This window comes from Lates calcarifer, linkage group LG13 (assembly GCF_001640805.2).
Source record: "Lates calcarifer isolate ASB-BC8 linkage group LG13, TLL_Latcal_v3, whole genome shotgun sequence".
NCBI lineage: Eukaryota > Metazoa > Chordata > Actinopteri > Centropomidae > Lates > Lates calcarifer.
The window spans coordinates 23,722,029-23,740,830 of NC_066845.1; the positions used below are offsets into that span (position 1 = coordinate 23,722,029).

Below are 18,802 nucleotides of genomic sequence, written 5' to 3' on the forward strand. Positions count from 1 at the left end.
GATAAAATACAATATAATAAATAATTTACACACTAATAAAACACACAAACAAACCACATTTTATAGACTATAGATTAAAGGCTTGTTGGTAACATAATTTCGTGGATCTCTTCAAGCCTTACATCTTTCACACAGTAGTAGAAAGTAACTAAGTACATCTACTCAAGTACTGTACTTAAGTACAGCTTTCAGGTAGACTACTTTTACTTTACTTCATACTAATATTGTACTTTTTACTCTGCTATTTCTTTCTTGAACTATAGTTACTCATTACTCTTCAGACTGAGATTTTACATAATGTATAAAAAGTTGTTTAAGTTTTATTTCTGCATTGTTGTAGATTAAAATACCAGAAACCACCTAAATAATTCAAGAACAGTTCATGTTATTGCATCAACAATATTGAGCCAATAATATAATAACAACACTGACAGGGGCCAGTCTTCATGAGCAATACTTTTACTTTATTGCCAATATTTGCACTTTTTCTTACAAACTTTTATATGTAATGGAATATATTTAGGATAAAGCACTGCTACTTTTACTTAATTAAATGATCTAAATACTTCTTCCACCACTGCTGTTATGCTGTATTAAGTGACAGCCTAATCTAGTCCAAAATAAAGTGTTGTCTGTCGTTTAATCACCATTAAACTCTGAGATTATCTACTAATTGATATAATGAAACTGATCCACCCTCCCAGTGCTGTGGCCATGACCTCTCACCCCCTCTGTACCCATCTGATTATTTCCAACTCAGTGGCTCTCTCAGGTGGTGTGAGCCAGTATTGCAGTAAAACAAACTGCCAGACTGTATGATAGTGTAAATGTACTGTATCCATATTTTTTCTTTGTCATTAAACGTCAGCTATTTATAGAAAAACCCTCATCTTTTCATAGGGACTCTGTCCACAACCTGTTACAGGGAGTGCTTGCAGAGGAGTCAGACTAATAGAAATGTTAATTGTGTTAAATTGCTTACTTTATTACTGCATTATAATCTATCATTATTACCTTATGCTATAGAGGCAATTAAAGTCAGTGTGTAACCCTGCTCTCAGTTAGCCTGAGCCAATAATGTGTAGCAGTTATTTATCCTGACTGGGTGATTCAGTGCTGTGTAAACGCCTGCTTTTTAATTGGTAACTTTTCATACCCCCCATCTCCATTTGACTGCAGGGATTTTAATTGGGTGCCTGTGTGTTTCACCTCACCTCACTCCCTGCCCATAAATCTACTCGGCTGACTGACTGACCGGTGTGGAGGTTAATTCAGTTTCAGCTCAGTCAAGCTCAGTAAATTAATTCACCATGTGTAGCGTATCAGCAATGTCATGAAAAAAGAGCTACAGTAAATATGTTTTAGTGGGATGCTGCTCTGATATTACAGAAAAACTACAAACCCAGGGGTGTTGCAGTAATACCACTGGCTGCAGGGAGGAGCAGTGATATTTAAATCAGGGGCAATAATCAGCATCAAGAGTAATTCAGTGGTAGTAAAGTCAAATACATTAAACTAAGTAACACTGTCTCAGCAGCTACACAAACACTTTTTTATGTGTTTCAGTTCAGACTTTTACTGAAATGTAACTGAGCATCAATTGATTGTTCAGTGTATAAAACATTGGAAAATAGTGAATAATGTCCATTATTATGGAGCTCAAGTTTACATATGTAAAATGTTTTTTTTTCTTCTTGGCATTTTTGCTTAAAATACTTCAAGAATGAACCATTTATCGCAAGTTACCAATTCATTTTCTGTCAGTTGACAAACTGATAAATCAACTTTTCATTCCAGCTGTGGAGTATAGGCTGCTGGTTAACTTTCTGTGTGACTGTCGTCAATAGCAAAGTACTTTAAGTCCTGAGCCAAAAATCTAAATGTAATATTTTATCAGGACTTGTGTTTTAAAGTCGTTCAGTCATTCAATCGTGTGTTTATCAGTTTCAGACTAATTTTAAAATTAATTTAATTACTTTGAAGGCCAAGAATGGGCCGGTCTCTCTTCTGAGCCTCCCTTGTGTAATGTTTATTTTAATCCTTTTTAAACTGAACATTATGAAGCATTTTGTCCTCATTATTATTATTTTTTAAGTCTCATAATTAGGGTCAGACAACAAACAAACATGCTCACATGAAACAATAGGTTTTAGATAAACAATAAAGAAAATGTCTAACTAATAATTTAAGTGTGATAAAAACAAAACTAAGTGCAGCAGAGTGATGCCACCGTCCTCCTAAACCTCTCCCCCGCTTCCAGCTCGTTTCCTCCCACTGGAGTTTAAGTAAAGTCCCACGCTTAAAAAAAAAATCAGGCAGCAGCAGCAGCGGTTGGGCGGGGAGGGACTGTGACCTTATAGCCTCCAGCCTGGCACCAGTACAGGTTTTAAACCGGCCGAACCCTCTGGGACAAACTCAAACGTAGTAGCTAGAGTCTCCGCTGGGTGTCTTTTTACTCTCCCTGCGGCCATGAGCACGGACAAGCAGAGCAAGCAGGTGCCGGAGTGCGCTGGATCTCTCTCCCCATCCAAAGGCCAGAAACCCCCGAGGATGCCCAAGTGCTCCCGCTGTAGGAACCACGGTTATGTGTCTCCTCTGAAGGGACACAAGCGCTTCTGCAACTGGAGGGACTGCCAGTGCCCAAAATGTAAACTGATAGCCGAGAGGCAGAGAGTCATGGCGGCCCAGGTAACCGTTATTTTTAAACTGGCAGCGCGCGAGCTAGCTTGAGCCGAGCCAACGGTTGATAGAAAACTTTTAGGGGGGCGAATTAAAACAGTTTTTGCCATATGAAACCTGAATACAACATATTTATCTGTTTGGAAAATAATTTAAAATCATATTTATATTCTTTTAAACCTCTCTGGATGACTTTTGTCATTTTTTCCTAATTTTCATGTTTCATATGTGCAAACATGGCTGAGCAACCTAAAATGTCTACCTAGCTATAGCTTAGTTTAAATACACAACTAGCTTAACTATGAACAATTAATGTGTTTTTAGGGATGTTTTGTATGTATTTGTTACACTTGTTGCACTCAAAAGATTTTTAATTTTAAACAAGTAGGCCTCAGTATATAAAACAGCTACTTTTTCCTATTTTGTGGTAATTTACTTTGTAACATTGTACTTTGTAGTTTGAAGTAACATTTTTGGGGTGTTTGTTTAAGTTTAGATAGTCTCATTGTTTATGTTTAAAGATTAAGTTATACTACCGTACTAGGGCTGCAACTACATTAAACATGATTTCCATGTGGAATATTTTCTTGATTAATCCGTTAATTGTTTTGTTTTCAACTCAGAAAATAATGAAAAATACCCACTGTAACGCCTATAAATGTCAAAATACAAAAATATTCAGTTTACAATATAGTTAGAATTATTATTCAGTCATGAAAATAGTCAACTAAGCGGTTAATCGACTATTGCAGCTCTAAACTATACATTTGTTAAATCAATCGCAACACAAACAAACAAGCAAATGTATCGTTTGTGTTGTTTGTCCAATTTAATAGTAATACTATGGCTTCAGACTTGTCCATTTAATACAGACACTGTTCTTATTTCTAAGATAATAACAAACAAATTGACTGTTTTCAGCCTCTCAAGTATAAAGATTTATTGCTTTTCTCCATTTTAAATGAATGTAAATTGAATATATTTGGGTTTTGGATTGTTGGTCGCACTAAACAAGACATGAAGAGTCACCTTGAACTTTGAGAAACAGCAATGAATAGTTTTTCACTATATTCTGAGTTACAGTCAACAAAGTAGAAGTCATGATATTTAGTTTAAATAGTTTTACTATATTTAATAAGAAAAAAACATGAAGTTAATACAGAGGACAAGGACTTGAGCTTACATATTATATATTTACATAGTGTTATTCCAATGATTTATCTGTTTTCTTATCCATACCATCGATGTAATCATTCTCTAATTGTGCCTAGTTATTCTTTTGTAACAAGCAGATACAGAGTCTGTAGATTCTTAAGAAGCTGTTTGTTTTATTCCAAACAGTTCTCTTATCAGGCGTCTTCTTTCCTCCCCTCCAGGTCGCCTTGAGGAGACAGCAGGCTCAGGAGGAGGAGCTTGGGATTTGTAGTCCAGTGACTCTGACTGGCCCAGAGGTGATGGTGAAAAACGAAACTGGACCAGACTGCCTGTTCTCTGTGGAGGGACAGTCCCCGACACCTCCCAGCACCTCCATGTCCTCTCCTGCTGTCACAGGTGAGGTGCTGTCACTTACTGTCGCACCACTGGCCAACAGCTGATTATACAGCTGCATAGCTGACTCACTGTGTACAAACAACAGCTCTGGAAAGCATGGAAAAAACACTGGGTTACATCAAAATATTAATAAATAAACTATGGTGGGTATGCACGTGTTTGTAAACACACAACAGTCAGCATCTGTAGAGGATCTACATGACAAAACTCCCTTTATTAATGCAAATTTTTCTTCTAGATGCATCTGCTTTTACCAGATGCTCCTTTTAATTTTTGCCTCTTTTGTAAATAAACAATGGTAGATATTCAAAGATGCTCCTCAGAGCAACATCAGAACAAAGAGCCAATGAACTGGGGATTTTATTTATTTATTTATTTTTTGTATGTTAAAATGCATTTTACAGAATGTGATCTGGTAAATTTCCTTTTTGTTGTTTTTGAAAACGCTGACTTGAAGGTTCCACAGTTTACACTTTACTGGTGTTTTACTTAAAGTTTTGATACCTGTAAGTGGATATATTTGTGTGTTTTAAGCGCCAAAACCCACCTCAATATACTGTAGCTTTACATCTCCTCTCTCTCACACTTCTCTCTGGTGCTCAAGCAAGAGCAGGGAGTTTTGTATCCATCTCTGAGCCTCTCTTCTGCTTGGCTGACTGTTTTCTGAGTGATGCACAGCTGGGCTAAACATAGGTAACTGACTGTAACTTAATGTTGCTTGGTAAAACTCACCGGTAAGTGCAAATGGCGGAGGCCAGGAAAGTATTATAAGCAGTCAGTGCCAAAATGAGCCACACAGATGGACCGATAAAATAAATCCTAGCCACCAGTCTCTAATAGTACCATCCTTGGGATGGCTGTGTAATGACATAGTGGCGTCATATCACCCAGTGATTGCGCACTGTTTCCTCAACCATCCTCACCATAGCTCATGGCACTGACTCTATAATTGTACTATCACAACTCTATGGAAATCTTGACGGCTTGTTTAGAGGCACAGTTCCTGAATACAGGCTGCTGATTGAGTGTTTTGATACTTTATAATAAATTTTACAATATTAATAATAAATAATGTGCGACCTACAACATTTGACCTTTCTTCTGGATACCTCTTCTATCTCATATTGAATTATTTTTCTGAACTACTAATTCTCCTGAGTCTGTAAAATTGACTTTTCAGCATGATTGTCTCAAGAGAAACAGGATGACAACTCATTTTTATCAGTTGGCTTTGTAAAGACGGTGGTGGAAATCCTGTTATTTGATTCTGACGGTTTAATGTTAACTAAAACTGCCAAAGAAACTTGTTTAACAGGCAGCAAAGCCACATACTGTTCAGTGCTTTATTTTCTGTGTTATGTTCGTACTTAATTTGGCTCAATTAAGTTAAATACAGTTTTCTAAGAGGCACTGTAGTTACCATCAATAAGAGATATTTTCGTGGGAAAATACTCTTATGAAAATTAAAGTCGATTGGGTGTCAGCTGCATGAAAGGGCACCCTCATTTTTTCTTGTCGGTGTGGAGGCAGACACAGATACCGTGTTCCCGCTCGGCCTGATAGCAAATTCTTAGGAGGTGGAACACGACTGTGGTCAAGGCTGCTCGTGTCCTTCTCTGCCTCTGCTCTGCTTTTGTACGCGTGAAAGATTGAAAACTTCGGGTCCCTGGCTTGGCAACAGAGGGGGAAACGCTTTGGGTGGAAAAAGGAGTCGAGCACTCTGTGATTCACTGATGACAAGAGCGAGGAGAGGGACAACAAAAAATGTCATTATCTCTGGCTCCAGCGGTGCACTGTGTCTTCATTGTGTAAGGCCAAAAGATCAGGGTCTGCCTGAGAAGAATGTGGCCTTGTTGATAAGGAGAGTACAACAGATAATAAGTAATGATGTAATGATTTGATGGTCTTGTTTGTTCTTGATAGAGCAAGCCACATTTCTGTATCATGATGGTGTTTAGGTGTAGGTACATCTGTCGCCTGCAGATGGTGCTGTTGTCAGTAGTTTCAGCTTTGGGTGGCATGACCAGAAAAATCATGTAAGGTTCAGTTAGTATGTCTCCTTTTCCTATGTAAAGATCAATCAACAGTATCTTAGATAATTAGCATGAAAGATCATTCTCACTGTGGTTTTTGCTGCCAGCTAGGAGAATAAAATCATAAAAGTCTAGTTCAGGTCTGCTGCTGGATGCATGGATTTGTAAACACACGTCCATTTATCTAAATCATAAAAAATATACCATCATCTCCGTATTTAATGATGTCAAACACCACCCCTGAGCTGATATTTGTCTTATTTGTTGCCTCCTCTGCGTGTGTTTTCGTCCAGGGAGTCGCTCGGCGTCGTCCCCCAGCCTGTCGGCCGGTGGCAGGGCTCACGCCGAGGGAACGTCCGACCTGCTGATGGAGTCCCCCTATTACAACTTCTACCAGCCGTCACGCTACCCCACCTACTACAGCAACCTCTACAACTATCAGCAATACCAGGTAACTAACAATAGCCACCCTACTGTTTGTTTAAAAGCCCCACTTTTTAAGGTTCCCCACCCTCTCAACCCCCCCGCCCCAACAGCACATTAATGTGTTCATATGAAGTGCGTTGTTGATACTGGTCCCGCTTGTTGGTTACCTGCAATGTGTGTTTAACTTGGCTTTGCCTCAGGGGATGATGGGGTGTGTGTGCATGCTTCAAGCTACATTGCAACTCATCATCTTATTTATATTCTCCTCCTAGGCTGAAAAAGACTTTAGCCAGGGTTCATCTGTTGTTGGGTTCTTAAATCTGCTTATATTTAATGTTTAAATATTTAATTTCAAGATACAGTTCAGCTTAATTTTAGTCTTGTCATGGTGGAAAAACCTCTGAGGCAGCATTTAGACCATAGTTAGACAATAAATTATTTTCCAGTTTAAAAGAAAAATTAATTTACTGAGCAATTACTTCAAAACTTTAGATGCACAGAAAGCAAATAAACCTTTTTCTGCCCATGTTTTTCCATTGTTGTGGTCAAAAAGAGTCCTCACATTAGAGTAAGAGAATAAAATAAATAATAATGTATAATAAATGGAGGGTATCAATCCAGTTTGAACCCAACCCAACATTTAAAAACATTTTTTAGTAACTTTTGTTTGATGTTTACTGTCGTGGCTCAGAGTGATGGTACAGCAGTGTGTAGACTGATTACAGTGGTTAGAGCGACGGCTCTTACACTGAGAGATTTAGGATTCAGCTTGTGACCAGTTGCACGAGTCATATGCAAGAGCTGAGCCGAAAGCCTCGCTGCTACGTGTTAAAGGAGATGGATTGGGCGCACAGGAAGTGATGTACTGGTGTCATCTATTTGTGTATTTGTTTGCATGGTGGAACTGAGCTGTTTCATGATACAGGAAGATAAGATGAGCTGCTCAGCTACAAGTCACCTCAGCACGTAAAGGGTCACTTTCTCTCATCTTATCATGTAACTGTCGCTGTAATATGAAGCTCATGTCAGTTGGAGCCCCTGAACTGTGTGGAAAAACAAAACCATCGGACTCTGATCTTTTTTAAATTAAAGTATTAAGTTATTAAAGGGAGGAAAACTGAATGGACACAACATCCAGGGTTTTTCATGGTGACAGCTCATTGCGTTTAATTTGTAGGTTAAGATTCCCTCAGTGTTCATAGTTCAGGAGGTTTTTTCCAGGAGCTGAATCATCCTCAGAACAAACCGACCCAATAATTAATACTGGAAAAAACACAGAGCAAAGTAGTTTCACGTTAAAAATCAGTATTTTTACGGTGTTTTTCGGTGGACCCAGGTTAATAAGCAGCTGCGGCTAACGTTAGCTCAGCTTGATTTAGGTTGGGATTCCTTCAGTGTCAGTCATTCAGGAGATTTTTACTGGGAGCTGAATTATCGAGTTATCGTGTATATTTGCGTATGCAAAAGTTTGGTTTTGACTCAGAGTTTTGCCCCACTGAGTGTTTGGTTATGTGACTAGGCTCGACTGTCAGTTTCAGGAACAGAACCTGGAAGTTTTGGTTTCACTTTAGCTCCATAGATGAAACTATAGTCTACTCAGATTGGTTTACAGGTGTCTGACTCCTCAAACATAGCTCCAGTTATTCTTCATACCAGTTTACTCTAATCATTGAAACCTGTGACCTCAGAAACATTTGAATTGAAATCACTGGCATTTTTCCCCATGTTTCCTGTCTGTCTCTGTCTGTCTCTCAAGACAAAAATACATGAATGAACACATTTAGGCTTTGCAAGTTAAAAAGTATTATCAATTAATCTATTATTTTTAATGAATTTATTGATTATTTAGTGTAAAATGTAATCAAGAATCCATACAGACACAGGAAATCAAAATCAGTAACGTATATCACCGCATTTAAGCTGGAGTGAGGAAATATTTGGCGGTTTTGCCTCATAAACAATTAATTAATTATCAAGTTTGGTTAATTTTTATGTTAACTGACAAATAAATTAGTTGATTTATTGTTTCAGCAGCGATTAAAGGCTGTTTTACGCTGATTTAGAGAATAACAGACTTTGAGAGTTAAACTGTAAAAACAGGAATCAGTCACAGACAAAAGCAACGTGATGAAAAGTTTACAAGTTGCAGTAAAACCCTGAATAGAAGCAAGTGTTATCAAACTTATATTATATTATATAAAAGCAGACAAAGGGTGATTTTGATGTGACAGTGATGTAACACAAAGCAGAGCTCCTGGTGCGTTTATGGACATTAGAAGTTCATTTTCTTTGTGTCTGGTAGTAATTTATATAAATGTTTATTTCTTAGTTTTTTCCTGAGAGATGGATGATGGTGTCTGCTTTAATGCCGACCCTTGCGTCATAACGTAGGACACATCAGGGAGACACACACTCATGGTCCTTCATCCTTCCACCCATCTGTATATTCACACTGATTTATGCTTAAATGTATCTCTGTTGTGTCAAATGAGATGAGCTTGTGCGTGAAGCAAATTAGATTTATAACTCTCCAGTGTTCTCTGATGAGGTAGTTTGTTTTTTTATGAAGAGCGTTTGTCCATCTCCACCCTGCTCCACCTCCCTCTGAGTTCCCCCCAGTAGCAACATCTAGTTTTGGGGTCACTGCCTCCGCTAACCTGCTAGCGCACAGCAGAGCCTGAATTGCAAAGGTTAATGGTATTGTCTGTCGGCGGAGGAAAAAACCGCTACGCTTGAGCGCTCGAAGGAGAAAGTGAGCACATTAATGCTAATCAGTTAGCGCTCTTTAGCATAATTTAGCCATCCTCCTTTGTGATTTATGATATTTTCAGTGAAGTTGTCAGGTTGAGAGGGCTGCTTGCTATGGTTATTCAAATTCATGGACCAGCCTTTTTCTTTTCTTTTTTTTTTTTTTTGTATTTGCATGAAGAGCTGGTTATTTGAAGACACCACAAATACACAGACACACAATTTGTAGCTAGAAATAAGAGAAGCAGTTAATCACAGTTAGTTATCTCTTTTCTCTTGTGTCTCCTCTGTCTCCTTTACCTGTCCTAAACCTCCACAGTTTAATGGGCTATGCTCCAGTTTTAGCTTCCCCCCGAACTGAAGTGATTATCCTTGAGTTACTCAATTTTGATTTTGTCTCCATATTTGCTGCAGAGCACTGATCTGCACTATCCAGAGAACACAGTGTTGGGCTGTGACATCTTTTTGACTTTCAGTCATTCAGTTTCTGAAGGTGGTGCTCTTTTCTCCATCATAACATCAGGTCAAAATATACTTTATATCTCATTATTATTATTATTATTATTATTATTATTATTACATGAACAAAACTTTTAGTATTTCATGCCAGAAATGTGGAAAGTTGTTTGTTTACAAATTCAAGTTGAGTTGTGTTGCAGTCTTCTATCAAAATATCATGTTTGTTTTTATCTGTTTTATCTGTTCTGTCTTTATATTTTACACCCAAACAACAACATCTTTTTGCAAAATCTCCTTTATTATTACAGCAAGTTCCTAATCTATTGCTACGCTGCCTTCCTCTTGCAAAATATCAATTTCTCTTTGCATTATCAGTCAACTTATTGCATCAACTACGTGACATATTGCAGTAAGTGCACATGATTTAATGAAGTAGTTTATTTTCCTTAGTCAACATCATTGAAATCAGCTGTAAAAAAAAGTGCAGTAAAATATTAATTTCCTTCAAAAATTTGACCTATTCTAGTAGTAGTGATTGTCATAATCCAGTGCTCTTCTCACTACTAAGGAAACACAGTAGTCTTTATCAGTGTAAGGCCATCTACCTCCTCCTCTCCTGTGCGCTCAGTGGTGCTTGGCTGTCATGCAGGTGGATGATGATAATATAAGGGTGGTGTAGAGCTTCCAGACAGGAGATGGTGCCAGATAAGGAGACAGTCCCTCTCAGGGAGGTAAGGAAGAGCCCCCCCAGGAGTCGGCACGTTAGCCAGGGAGTTTGTGCGCAGATGGGTGGCGTCATTTTGCTCAAAGAAAAAAATATTACTTGCGTTTGTTTTCAGATTTTAACTCAGTGGGTTATTGCAGAAAGTTCCTGTGGTGTTATTCCCGTGTTAACCCAAGGTAACAGTGCAGTGTGGAGGTCACTCGTCAGTATGATTTTTGGTACGGTGGGGAAAACATAAGATTGAATTTCCTTTTTATTTATTTTGAAAACCACGATACAGTGGCTCATAGGCCACGCATGGTGTAGGAATTAAGGCCTTCAATCACTTGTGTGAGGTCAAAAAGTAATATGAAGGAAAACAAGAGGCAGTATGTCAACAAAACTATGCACACACACAGACCAATGTTATTGTTGAGCTCAAGCACTGAAAGGATGTTATGTTTAAATCCCATAGTCAGAGTATTGTAGCATATCTGAAGTGATGAACACTGCCAGGGAAGCGGTCATTGGTTTGTCCCTCGGCTGCTTGAACACAGAAGGAGAGTGGCACCTCAGGCTGTTTTAAATTGCCTCTAGTAATCGACACACTTTGGAGCGATTTCCACATAAAATCCCATCCAAATATGAGCATTGGCTCAATCTCAACACTACATTGTGCAGATTTTAGTGTCAAACAAGGTAAAGAAAAAAATCAGTACTACAATATCATATTTTCCTGATCAAAAAGACTTTTTTGAGACTGAATAACATCATCAACATTCATCTGTATGTTACTTTGACACCTAAACATTGTTGCAGACCAAGCTGCACTGCAAAATCTGATCAGACCAAAAGGATCCACTGCCAATGCAGTGACGGGTCAGAGCTGTTTTTGCAGCACAAGGAGGACCTACACAATATTAGGCAGGTGGTTTTAATGTTGTGGCTGATTGTATATACCAGACTTGTCAATTTGAACATAAATACGTACATTTAACTCATCACTTTCCAGAATTTCTTTAAGTCTTCCTCAGATGTTCACTCTTCACGTCATTCACTTCATCCTTTCATCTTCCATTTTGACTTCTCTTAATCAATATTCACTGAAATACTTTGGAACAATATAGGTCCATCGTTACAACCAATATCTACATTATCCTTATTTAAAAACATCTGAAAATGACTCTAATTGGCAAAGATTTCACTGTACTGCATCAACTAATATGTAAATTACACATTACTATCAGTTTTGCTTAGATTTGAAACTTTGTTCCTAGTGTAACTGTTGTTAATTATATAGCGGTTGTATCTTTATATTGGCTTCCAATCTCTCCTGCACAGTGTTCAGGTTTATTTTAAAATTCTGACTGTCTTTTATTTTTATGTGCAAATAAACTAAAACTAAAACAGCCACACAAACATCATAGAACAACCCTCACTTGGTGGATTATTTTGTGTACCACCATTATTACATGTACCATCACTGTCTGAGTCGATAGAGGCATGCAGAAGGCCTGAACTGACTTAATGAAGTTACAAACTGTAGTCGAAATGATAGAGAAAGGTTTATAATTCAATAACTATTTATATGGCACAGTTTAAGCAAGAGTGTATCTGCCTATCACCAGTGGATGTAAACCTTTTCTGTAAGTATGACAAAACTCGCCTTTTTGTTTGTGAGCAACTTTCAACTAAGACACTTTTGCTCGGCGCCGTATGTGTCCAGCAAACCGTAAGCTTAGTGCACTTTCAAGGCTCCAGTCCAATCTCTATTGTATTTTTCACAGCCTAATACAAGAGCTGAGTGTTGCTTAAATAACAGTTTATAAAGCTGTCGGAGAATTGATGGTGTGGACAATACGGGTGACGTATTACAGGCTGACAGAAATCAAATTCCATAAAAGTGAAATTGAAAACCCTCCGTGAAGGCGGCCTTGCTGCTGAGTAGACAGCTCGTTTTAAAGTTTTCAGAGGACTGGAGAAAGCCGGCGCTGTGTTGCAGCCCATTTTTAGAACAAGTCAGGGACCTGTGAAATCAAACACCACTAATTTTCTGTCACATATTACTTTATGTCTGTATTTCTTCTTGTCAGTTTAGGTTGTTAAAGTGTAGCCCGTGAATATCTGATGTCTGATTTTTGGGGGATTGTGCAGTCATATGTGAAAGGGGTGATAAAACAATGCAGTTTATATTGTATTTTAAAATATCAAATGGTAGATGCAGAGGATATTCTTTAGATAAAAGTACTAATGTAAACACACCACAGGGTTTTACATCTTATTTATAAAAGAAAATAATGAGAAATAAATAGTATTTCATTTCAAAACCCATATGTTTCTAAGATTACATCCTGATTTTGTAGTGGAAAAAAATGCCTTCAAGGACATGGCACCATCTGAAGTCAGAGACCTACTGCAGCACAAAGTTACAGCTTGTATTATTTTGTTGATGATTTCGCCTTGAGCTTGTTCCTGCAGAGAATAAAAAGTAGCAATGACTTACCAAGCAAAGTCAAAGGCTCGTAGGCAGAAGGTTTTGTCACTCGTCCTGATTAGCCGCCCACTTTGAAATGCCATCTAAGCTGAAGCAGAGAGTGTGACCAACATCTAAAAGGAAACAGCTGCTTATCTTCTTTATTTTGATTTGCTTAGCTTTGAGCTGTTGTGGTTATTGTTGGGCCTTCTTGCGATAATGAGCGTCACCTAATGGCCGTATAACACACGCTACTGTCATGTGATTAAACACAGCGGGACATTCCCTACAGTATTTTAAGCAAACTGACTGACAGAGAATGAAATTACAATTACAGAAAATTAATTTGCAACTATTTTTGTCATAGATTGATCTTTTAAAGTAAATTTTTGAGCAAAAAATGATAAATATTCTGGAAGATTTGCTGATTTTCTTGTCATATGTGATATTAAATTTTTATTTTTTGATTTTCTACTATTGGTCAGACAAAATTAGACATTTAAAGATGTCAGCCTGAGCTTTAGGAAATCACGATGGCCATCTTTCACCATTTTCTGACATTTATAAGCTTCTCGGTTAGTTGATCAATTGAGAAAATAATCACTGGTTGCCTCCCTATTCTGTTGTCAGCCTTAAAATACCCAAACACAGAATCATCACACCTACAGGACCTGAGTCTTTGGTGGATTGTGTTATATCATTGCCTGTGTTTGTGTTTCCTCGTCTGAAGCAGATGCCCCACAGCGACAGCCGCCTGTCCGGCCACAGCGTGTCCTCTCAGTACCGCATGCACTCCTATTACCCAGCAGCCACTTACCTGACTCAGGGCCTGGGCTCCACCACCTGTGTGCCACCCATCTTCAGCCTGGAGGACAACAACAACAACAACAACAACAACAACAACAACTGCTCTGAGGCAATGACAGCCTGTGAGTGACACACAAAAACACACACTCACTCACTCACAAACACACCTCTCAGGCCCCATAAAGTTTTACCCAGACTTTATCAACAGTGTGGTTAAGTACATTCAAGGGAGGATTGCACTCAAGTCAAGAGTGCCATAAAATTTCTAAGATGAAATTAGTCTAAAGTGAAGCTTTTTTACCTTTACTAGACTTAGTTTTTACTTTACTTCAAATAGAGGATTGTGTATATCGGTCTGACTCCACTTAAACTCGTGTGAGGTGTCGGAGAAACACCTTACTTTTTCTGTTTAAAATGTGACATAAAGCTCATTAAACTCCTGCTGTACCATTTCTCATTTACAGTCATGAATGGAAGTGAAAAAACACACATTTATAGCAATAATCTGCAGTGCGCCTCGGTTTCTTTTCACCATGTTTAAGGAGGAATTAGATCTGATGTCTGATTTCTAACCTTGCAGCTGTAGATTTCTGGCACTCTCAAGTCTACGCCACCAATCTCAGATGACAATCTCTCAGCTGAGCGTGGCTGCGGACGACTTGTGGTTGCCTGGTTTTTTTTTTTTGCCTTTCTCAGTACCTGTGACCTTTTGGTAAATCAGATTGTGTGTGTTGCTTAATATGTTCAGGAAAGTATTTGTGGAAGAATGCATGTAAGTGCAGGATGAGAGGGAGATAAGAGGGATGATACAGCATGATGCAGTGGGAGAGAGAGGGAGGGATACTGGGCGTACTGGAAGGCCTGTGCAAACTGAACATTACTGGGAATTTCAAACTTTCTTTGTTAGAGAAATGTCTTTTTATCATCATTATAGGCCTGTTTCAAAAGTGTATTGCTCATTTTAGAGGAATTTTACACACAAGTGTATGGGTTCCAAGTTCTGTGAGGCATTTGCGTCAAGGAAAAATATCTAATGTTGCAAATCGCAGCTTGAATGTCACAAATGAAAATGAAACAGAACCCAAAGAATGAGTGGGAGAAAAGTCTGTAAGTGGCACTCTTTTCTTTGTCTGTGCAGCCTTGCTTAACAATAAATGTCTTGTTCTTTGTCCAGTTTCAAGCCCCAATTCTAACCTTATTTTTGTTGTCCTCTGATTTGACCCTTGTTCATATACGTGAAGAACATATAGACTGAAATGTTGCAGATCAATATACCAATATGCCCTCTTAAACACCTGTCACACATTCAGGTGTGCAGAGATACTTGCTGTTTGAAGTCGGAATTGTGTAAAATCAAGCTTTATTTTTCCTCTAATTAACGAGCTCTGACTGGTGATAGCCAGATTTGTCTTGAATGGATTGTGACTGGCAGAAGGCAGGGCCTGTTACAGGTCTCCTTTTGATCTCAAGTGAAAGAGATCAAGAGATTTTGTACATTTAATTTGCAAATATCTTATGGTGGATGAAAATAATAGACACACACCAAACTCCATTTAAAATTCTTCATATTTTCAGAGTTTCCTGGCTGGATATGAGAGATGAACGCGGGTTTTTAATGACTTCTAAGTCTTTTTAACTGATCTACAGTTCGGCATTACTCCTGAATTTCCTGGGTCTAATTCCGGCAGTTTAAGTTGCTGACTATCACTCAGTTAGAGGGAGGTCGTACCTGCTCACCAGAGGCACCATTCTTCCTATTACTAGTCGGTGTATCATCAAAATGATTCTGAAGCTGTTATTTTAAGGTAAAATAATTCATAAAGCTACTTTAAATACGGCAATTTGATCCGTTATCTTGCAGTAAAACCCAGCTCAGTTCCTTTTAAGCCTGTGACTAGAACAAGGAGGTCATTTCCTTTTCAGGAATTAAAAGATGAAGTGGTTGCCTTTCCATAACAAAATCATACTGTGTATTCTTACTCATTCATAAAGGACATAGGGGAGGAGTGTCATTAGTACAACGTCAACATCCTTCTTTAAGTCAAACAGACTTCTGACACCACTGACATCACAAACCTAAAGACCCCCGCATCTCCCCCTTCTACCTGTATTTGTCTCTGACTTTCACCTGTCCGTTTCCTGTGAGGGTCCCATGTCGGGGCCTCCTGCGGTGAATCGCCACGCTCCATTACAGGATAACAACAGCTCTCAGCGGGTGGTCCCACGTTTGGACTCCTGAGAACCAGAGAAACAAATCAGGGGTTTTCAACCTGTTTTTAAATTTCATGATTCACCCCAAACATTGAAGAAATATCCATGTGCAACCTCTCGTCACAGGTGGCATATTTCTCTTTATATCCAATCAAACAGTGATTTTTCCCTTTAGAATTTTGAACTTAAAATTTGAAGGGGAAGTAACCCGCTTTAATACATATTGTAAAACAGGAATCTTTTACAAAACTGAGACACTGAGGGGTAGAATTTGTGTAACATTACTTTTGAATAATGCAGCCTTTATACTAACTTAACTATAATAACCTTAGCCCGGTGTTTACTGGCCAAAAATTAAAAAAAAAAAAACAAACAAACATATTTTATTTGTTATTTACCTAATTTATGTGCTTCAGTTTCTTTTCAGCTCAGTGTGAGAGTCTGTACTGTGTTTTCCTGTCATTTACATTAGCATTTAAAGTGCAAGAAAAGCTCCTACAGGTGAACTGCAACAGTTCACTGTTGCAGTCCACTCATGATAATTAAGGAAGGACGAGGTGTAAATTAGAAGTAAAACTGTAACAGTACAACCCTTTTTTGTGAACCACAAACAACTAATAGACAAAATAAAAGATATGTCACATTGCCGCTCATAATACACATTTCGCGTCGTCATTTGTACGTAGTTAAGGCAGGAATTTTCATATATGCTGATGCCAATAATGAACTCTTTACGTTTTTATCAGGCAATACCGATGTGCAGATATCATTGTGCATCCCTGATTAATTTGAATATTACTGAGACACTTAACTGTTTCACTAAAGAAAAAGCAAAGACTTCACTTCTTTTGTCAAGAACCCAGGGGTCATCTTTGCCATACACGGTCATAATTTCAGTATCTGTTGGTATACAGAGCTAATAGAGGAAGTTTCTTGGTCGTGACTCAGGTTTGATTCAGCGTTCTGTCAAAGAGCCTAAACATCTGATGCTCACTCGGTGCTAAATCCAGCATGTGGGTCAGAATCGTATCTACATAGGAGGTTTCCATCGATCGAGGATGAACCCCAGTTACCACAGAGGAGGCTTTTTATAAGAGCTAAGATGCTGTGTGTGAAACATTTTGAGTCCTACGTCTGATGTGTACAGTTACGTATGTGTGTAAATATCTTGGATTGGAATGTGGCCTTGATGTTGTTCCATATCTTGTCCTCTGAGTTGAATCCATCAGCAGCGTTGTGGGCGTGCTGTTCTTGCAAGCACCATATAATGAACTTTTTATTTTACGTAGTGAGGCTGCAAGGTTGTTTCTTTGTTTCTATTTCAAAAGGTGCTGTAGCTTTTCTCTGTCTTCTGAATGACTGGATATCTACAGTAACGTGAAGCTTTATCTCCAACTGGAACTGAAATGATTAGTTTAGTATTTCATTAAATAGTCAAGCAACAGAAAATGAATCTGTCTTGTCACCTCAGCACAGAATGAACAGATGTTCTGTGGTTGTAGCTCCTCAAATGTGAAGATTATTAAAAGAAAAAAGATGAATTAGAATGCCTTTGGGCAGTTTTGGACTTGGGATGCTACTAGTATTTCCTCGATTCCTTGATCATTTAGTCTATAAGGTGTGAAGAAATAATGAGAATGTCCAAGACATCCCACCTTAATGTCCTGAAATGACATGTTTTGCCTGATTAAAAGTCCCAATACCCAGAAAATATTCTGTTTAATATCATAGATTACGGAGAAAACTTGCAAATATTCATGCTGTTGTTGTCAATTCTTGCTTAGAATATCACTTAAATGATTAATTGATTGTCAAAATTGTTGTGATTAATTGACTTGAGTACTTTTTTAGCTTCAGGTGCTCCTCACATATTCATGTGAGCACCTGCTAAGCTAAGCTTCTTTTCCGTTTGCTTCAGTGCGTCAGAATTCAGCCACATCTCCTTTTTTAATTCTTGACTTGTTTCGTTTTAACCAAACATGTTGTGGACCTTCGGCTCAGGCCGCGAGCAGGAAATAGCTGTGAGCTCCGAGCCTACCTGCCCTCCCCTTCTACCTGGCTGCCAAACAACGCCCTGTCAGATTTATCTCCCTCCCAGGATAGGGCTAATCAGTTGGCCAAATACAGAGATCCAAATAACCTTCAGGAGTGCCACGCTGTCCTTTCCCCTCCTCCTCCTCCTCCTCCTTCTCCCCTCTCTCCCCCCGCCCTCCCCCCTCCGCAGGCCCCTCGCTGTCTCCGCAAAATTGCCTTCTGGAGTTAGTGAGCGGGAACAGTTAAGATTTACAAACAATGATGAAGCTTGTCATGCGTCTTTCTCCATCCGTCACGGCGGGCCGGGCGGAGCTGTGGGTAGAGCCGTCCTGGTGTTCTTCATAAAAGCCAGCTCTCTGTGAAATACGCCCCCGGCCGGCCTGTTTACTGCCCCGCGCTCGTCAGCAGCCCCGCCGCCGTAAATCGCCGAGCGGGAGGTGACAGCGCAGTCCATCAAAACTCCCACCCCACCTCGCTGCCCTCCCAACATCTCACCTCACACTGCCCCCCCCACCCTTCCTCTTCCTCCCTTTCATATACACACACTCACACTGTTTCTCCACAAACACCCGCCCTCCTTCCTCCTCTAGGATCTAACCGGGGAGGCTCAGATGAGCTGCCCCAAAAGAGTTATGGCTGTTTCAGTCTTACAGGAGACAGCTTCGAGCCGAGTCTGTC

At 39.1% G+C, this 18,802-nt stretch overlaps 1 protein-coding gene across 3 annotated transcripts in view; it reads left to right on the plus strand.

Moving 5' to 3' along the window:
• Window positions 1-18,802, plus strand: part of dmrt1 (doublesex and mab-3 related transcription factor 1) — a 33,342-nt gene that overhangs the window by 968 nt on the left and 13,572 nt on the right. Inside the window, exons 1-4 of one of the 3 annotated variants that reach the window (XM_018668978.2) lie at window positions 2,235-2,688; window positions 4,056-4,230; window positions 6,557-6,714; window positions 13,806-14,001. In XM_018668978.2, coding sequence (XP_018524494.1) covers window positions 2,470-2,688; window positions 4,056-4,230; window positions 6,557-6,714; window positions 13,806-14,001 — 748 coding nt within the window. In that variant the 5' untranslated portion in view covers window positions 2,235-2,469. Of the gene's footprint in view, window positions 1-2,234; window positions 2,689-4,055; window positions 4,231-6,556; window positions 6,715-13,802; window positions 14,002-18,802 lie in introns of those variants that run through there. The other 2 variants (XM_018668977.2, XM_051075174.1) reach the window with 2 other exon arrangements.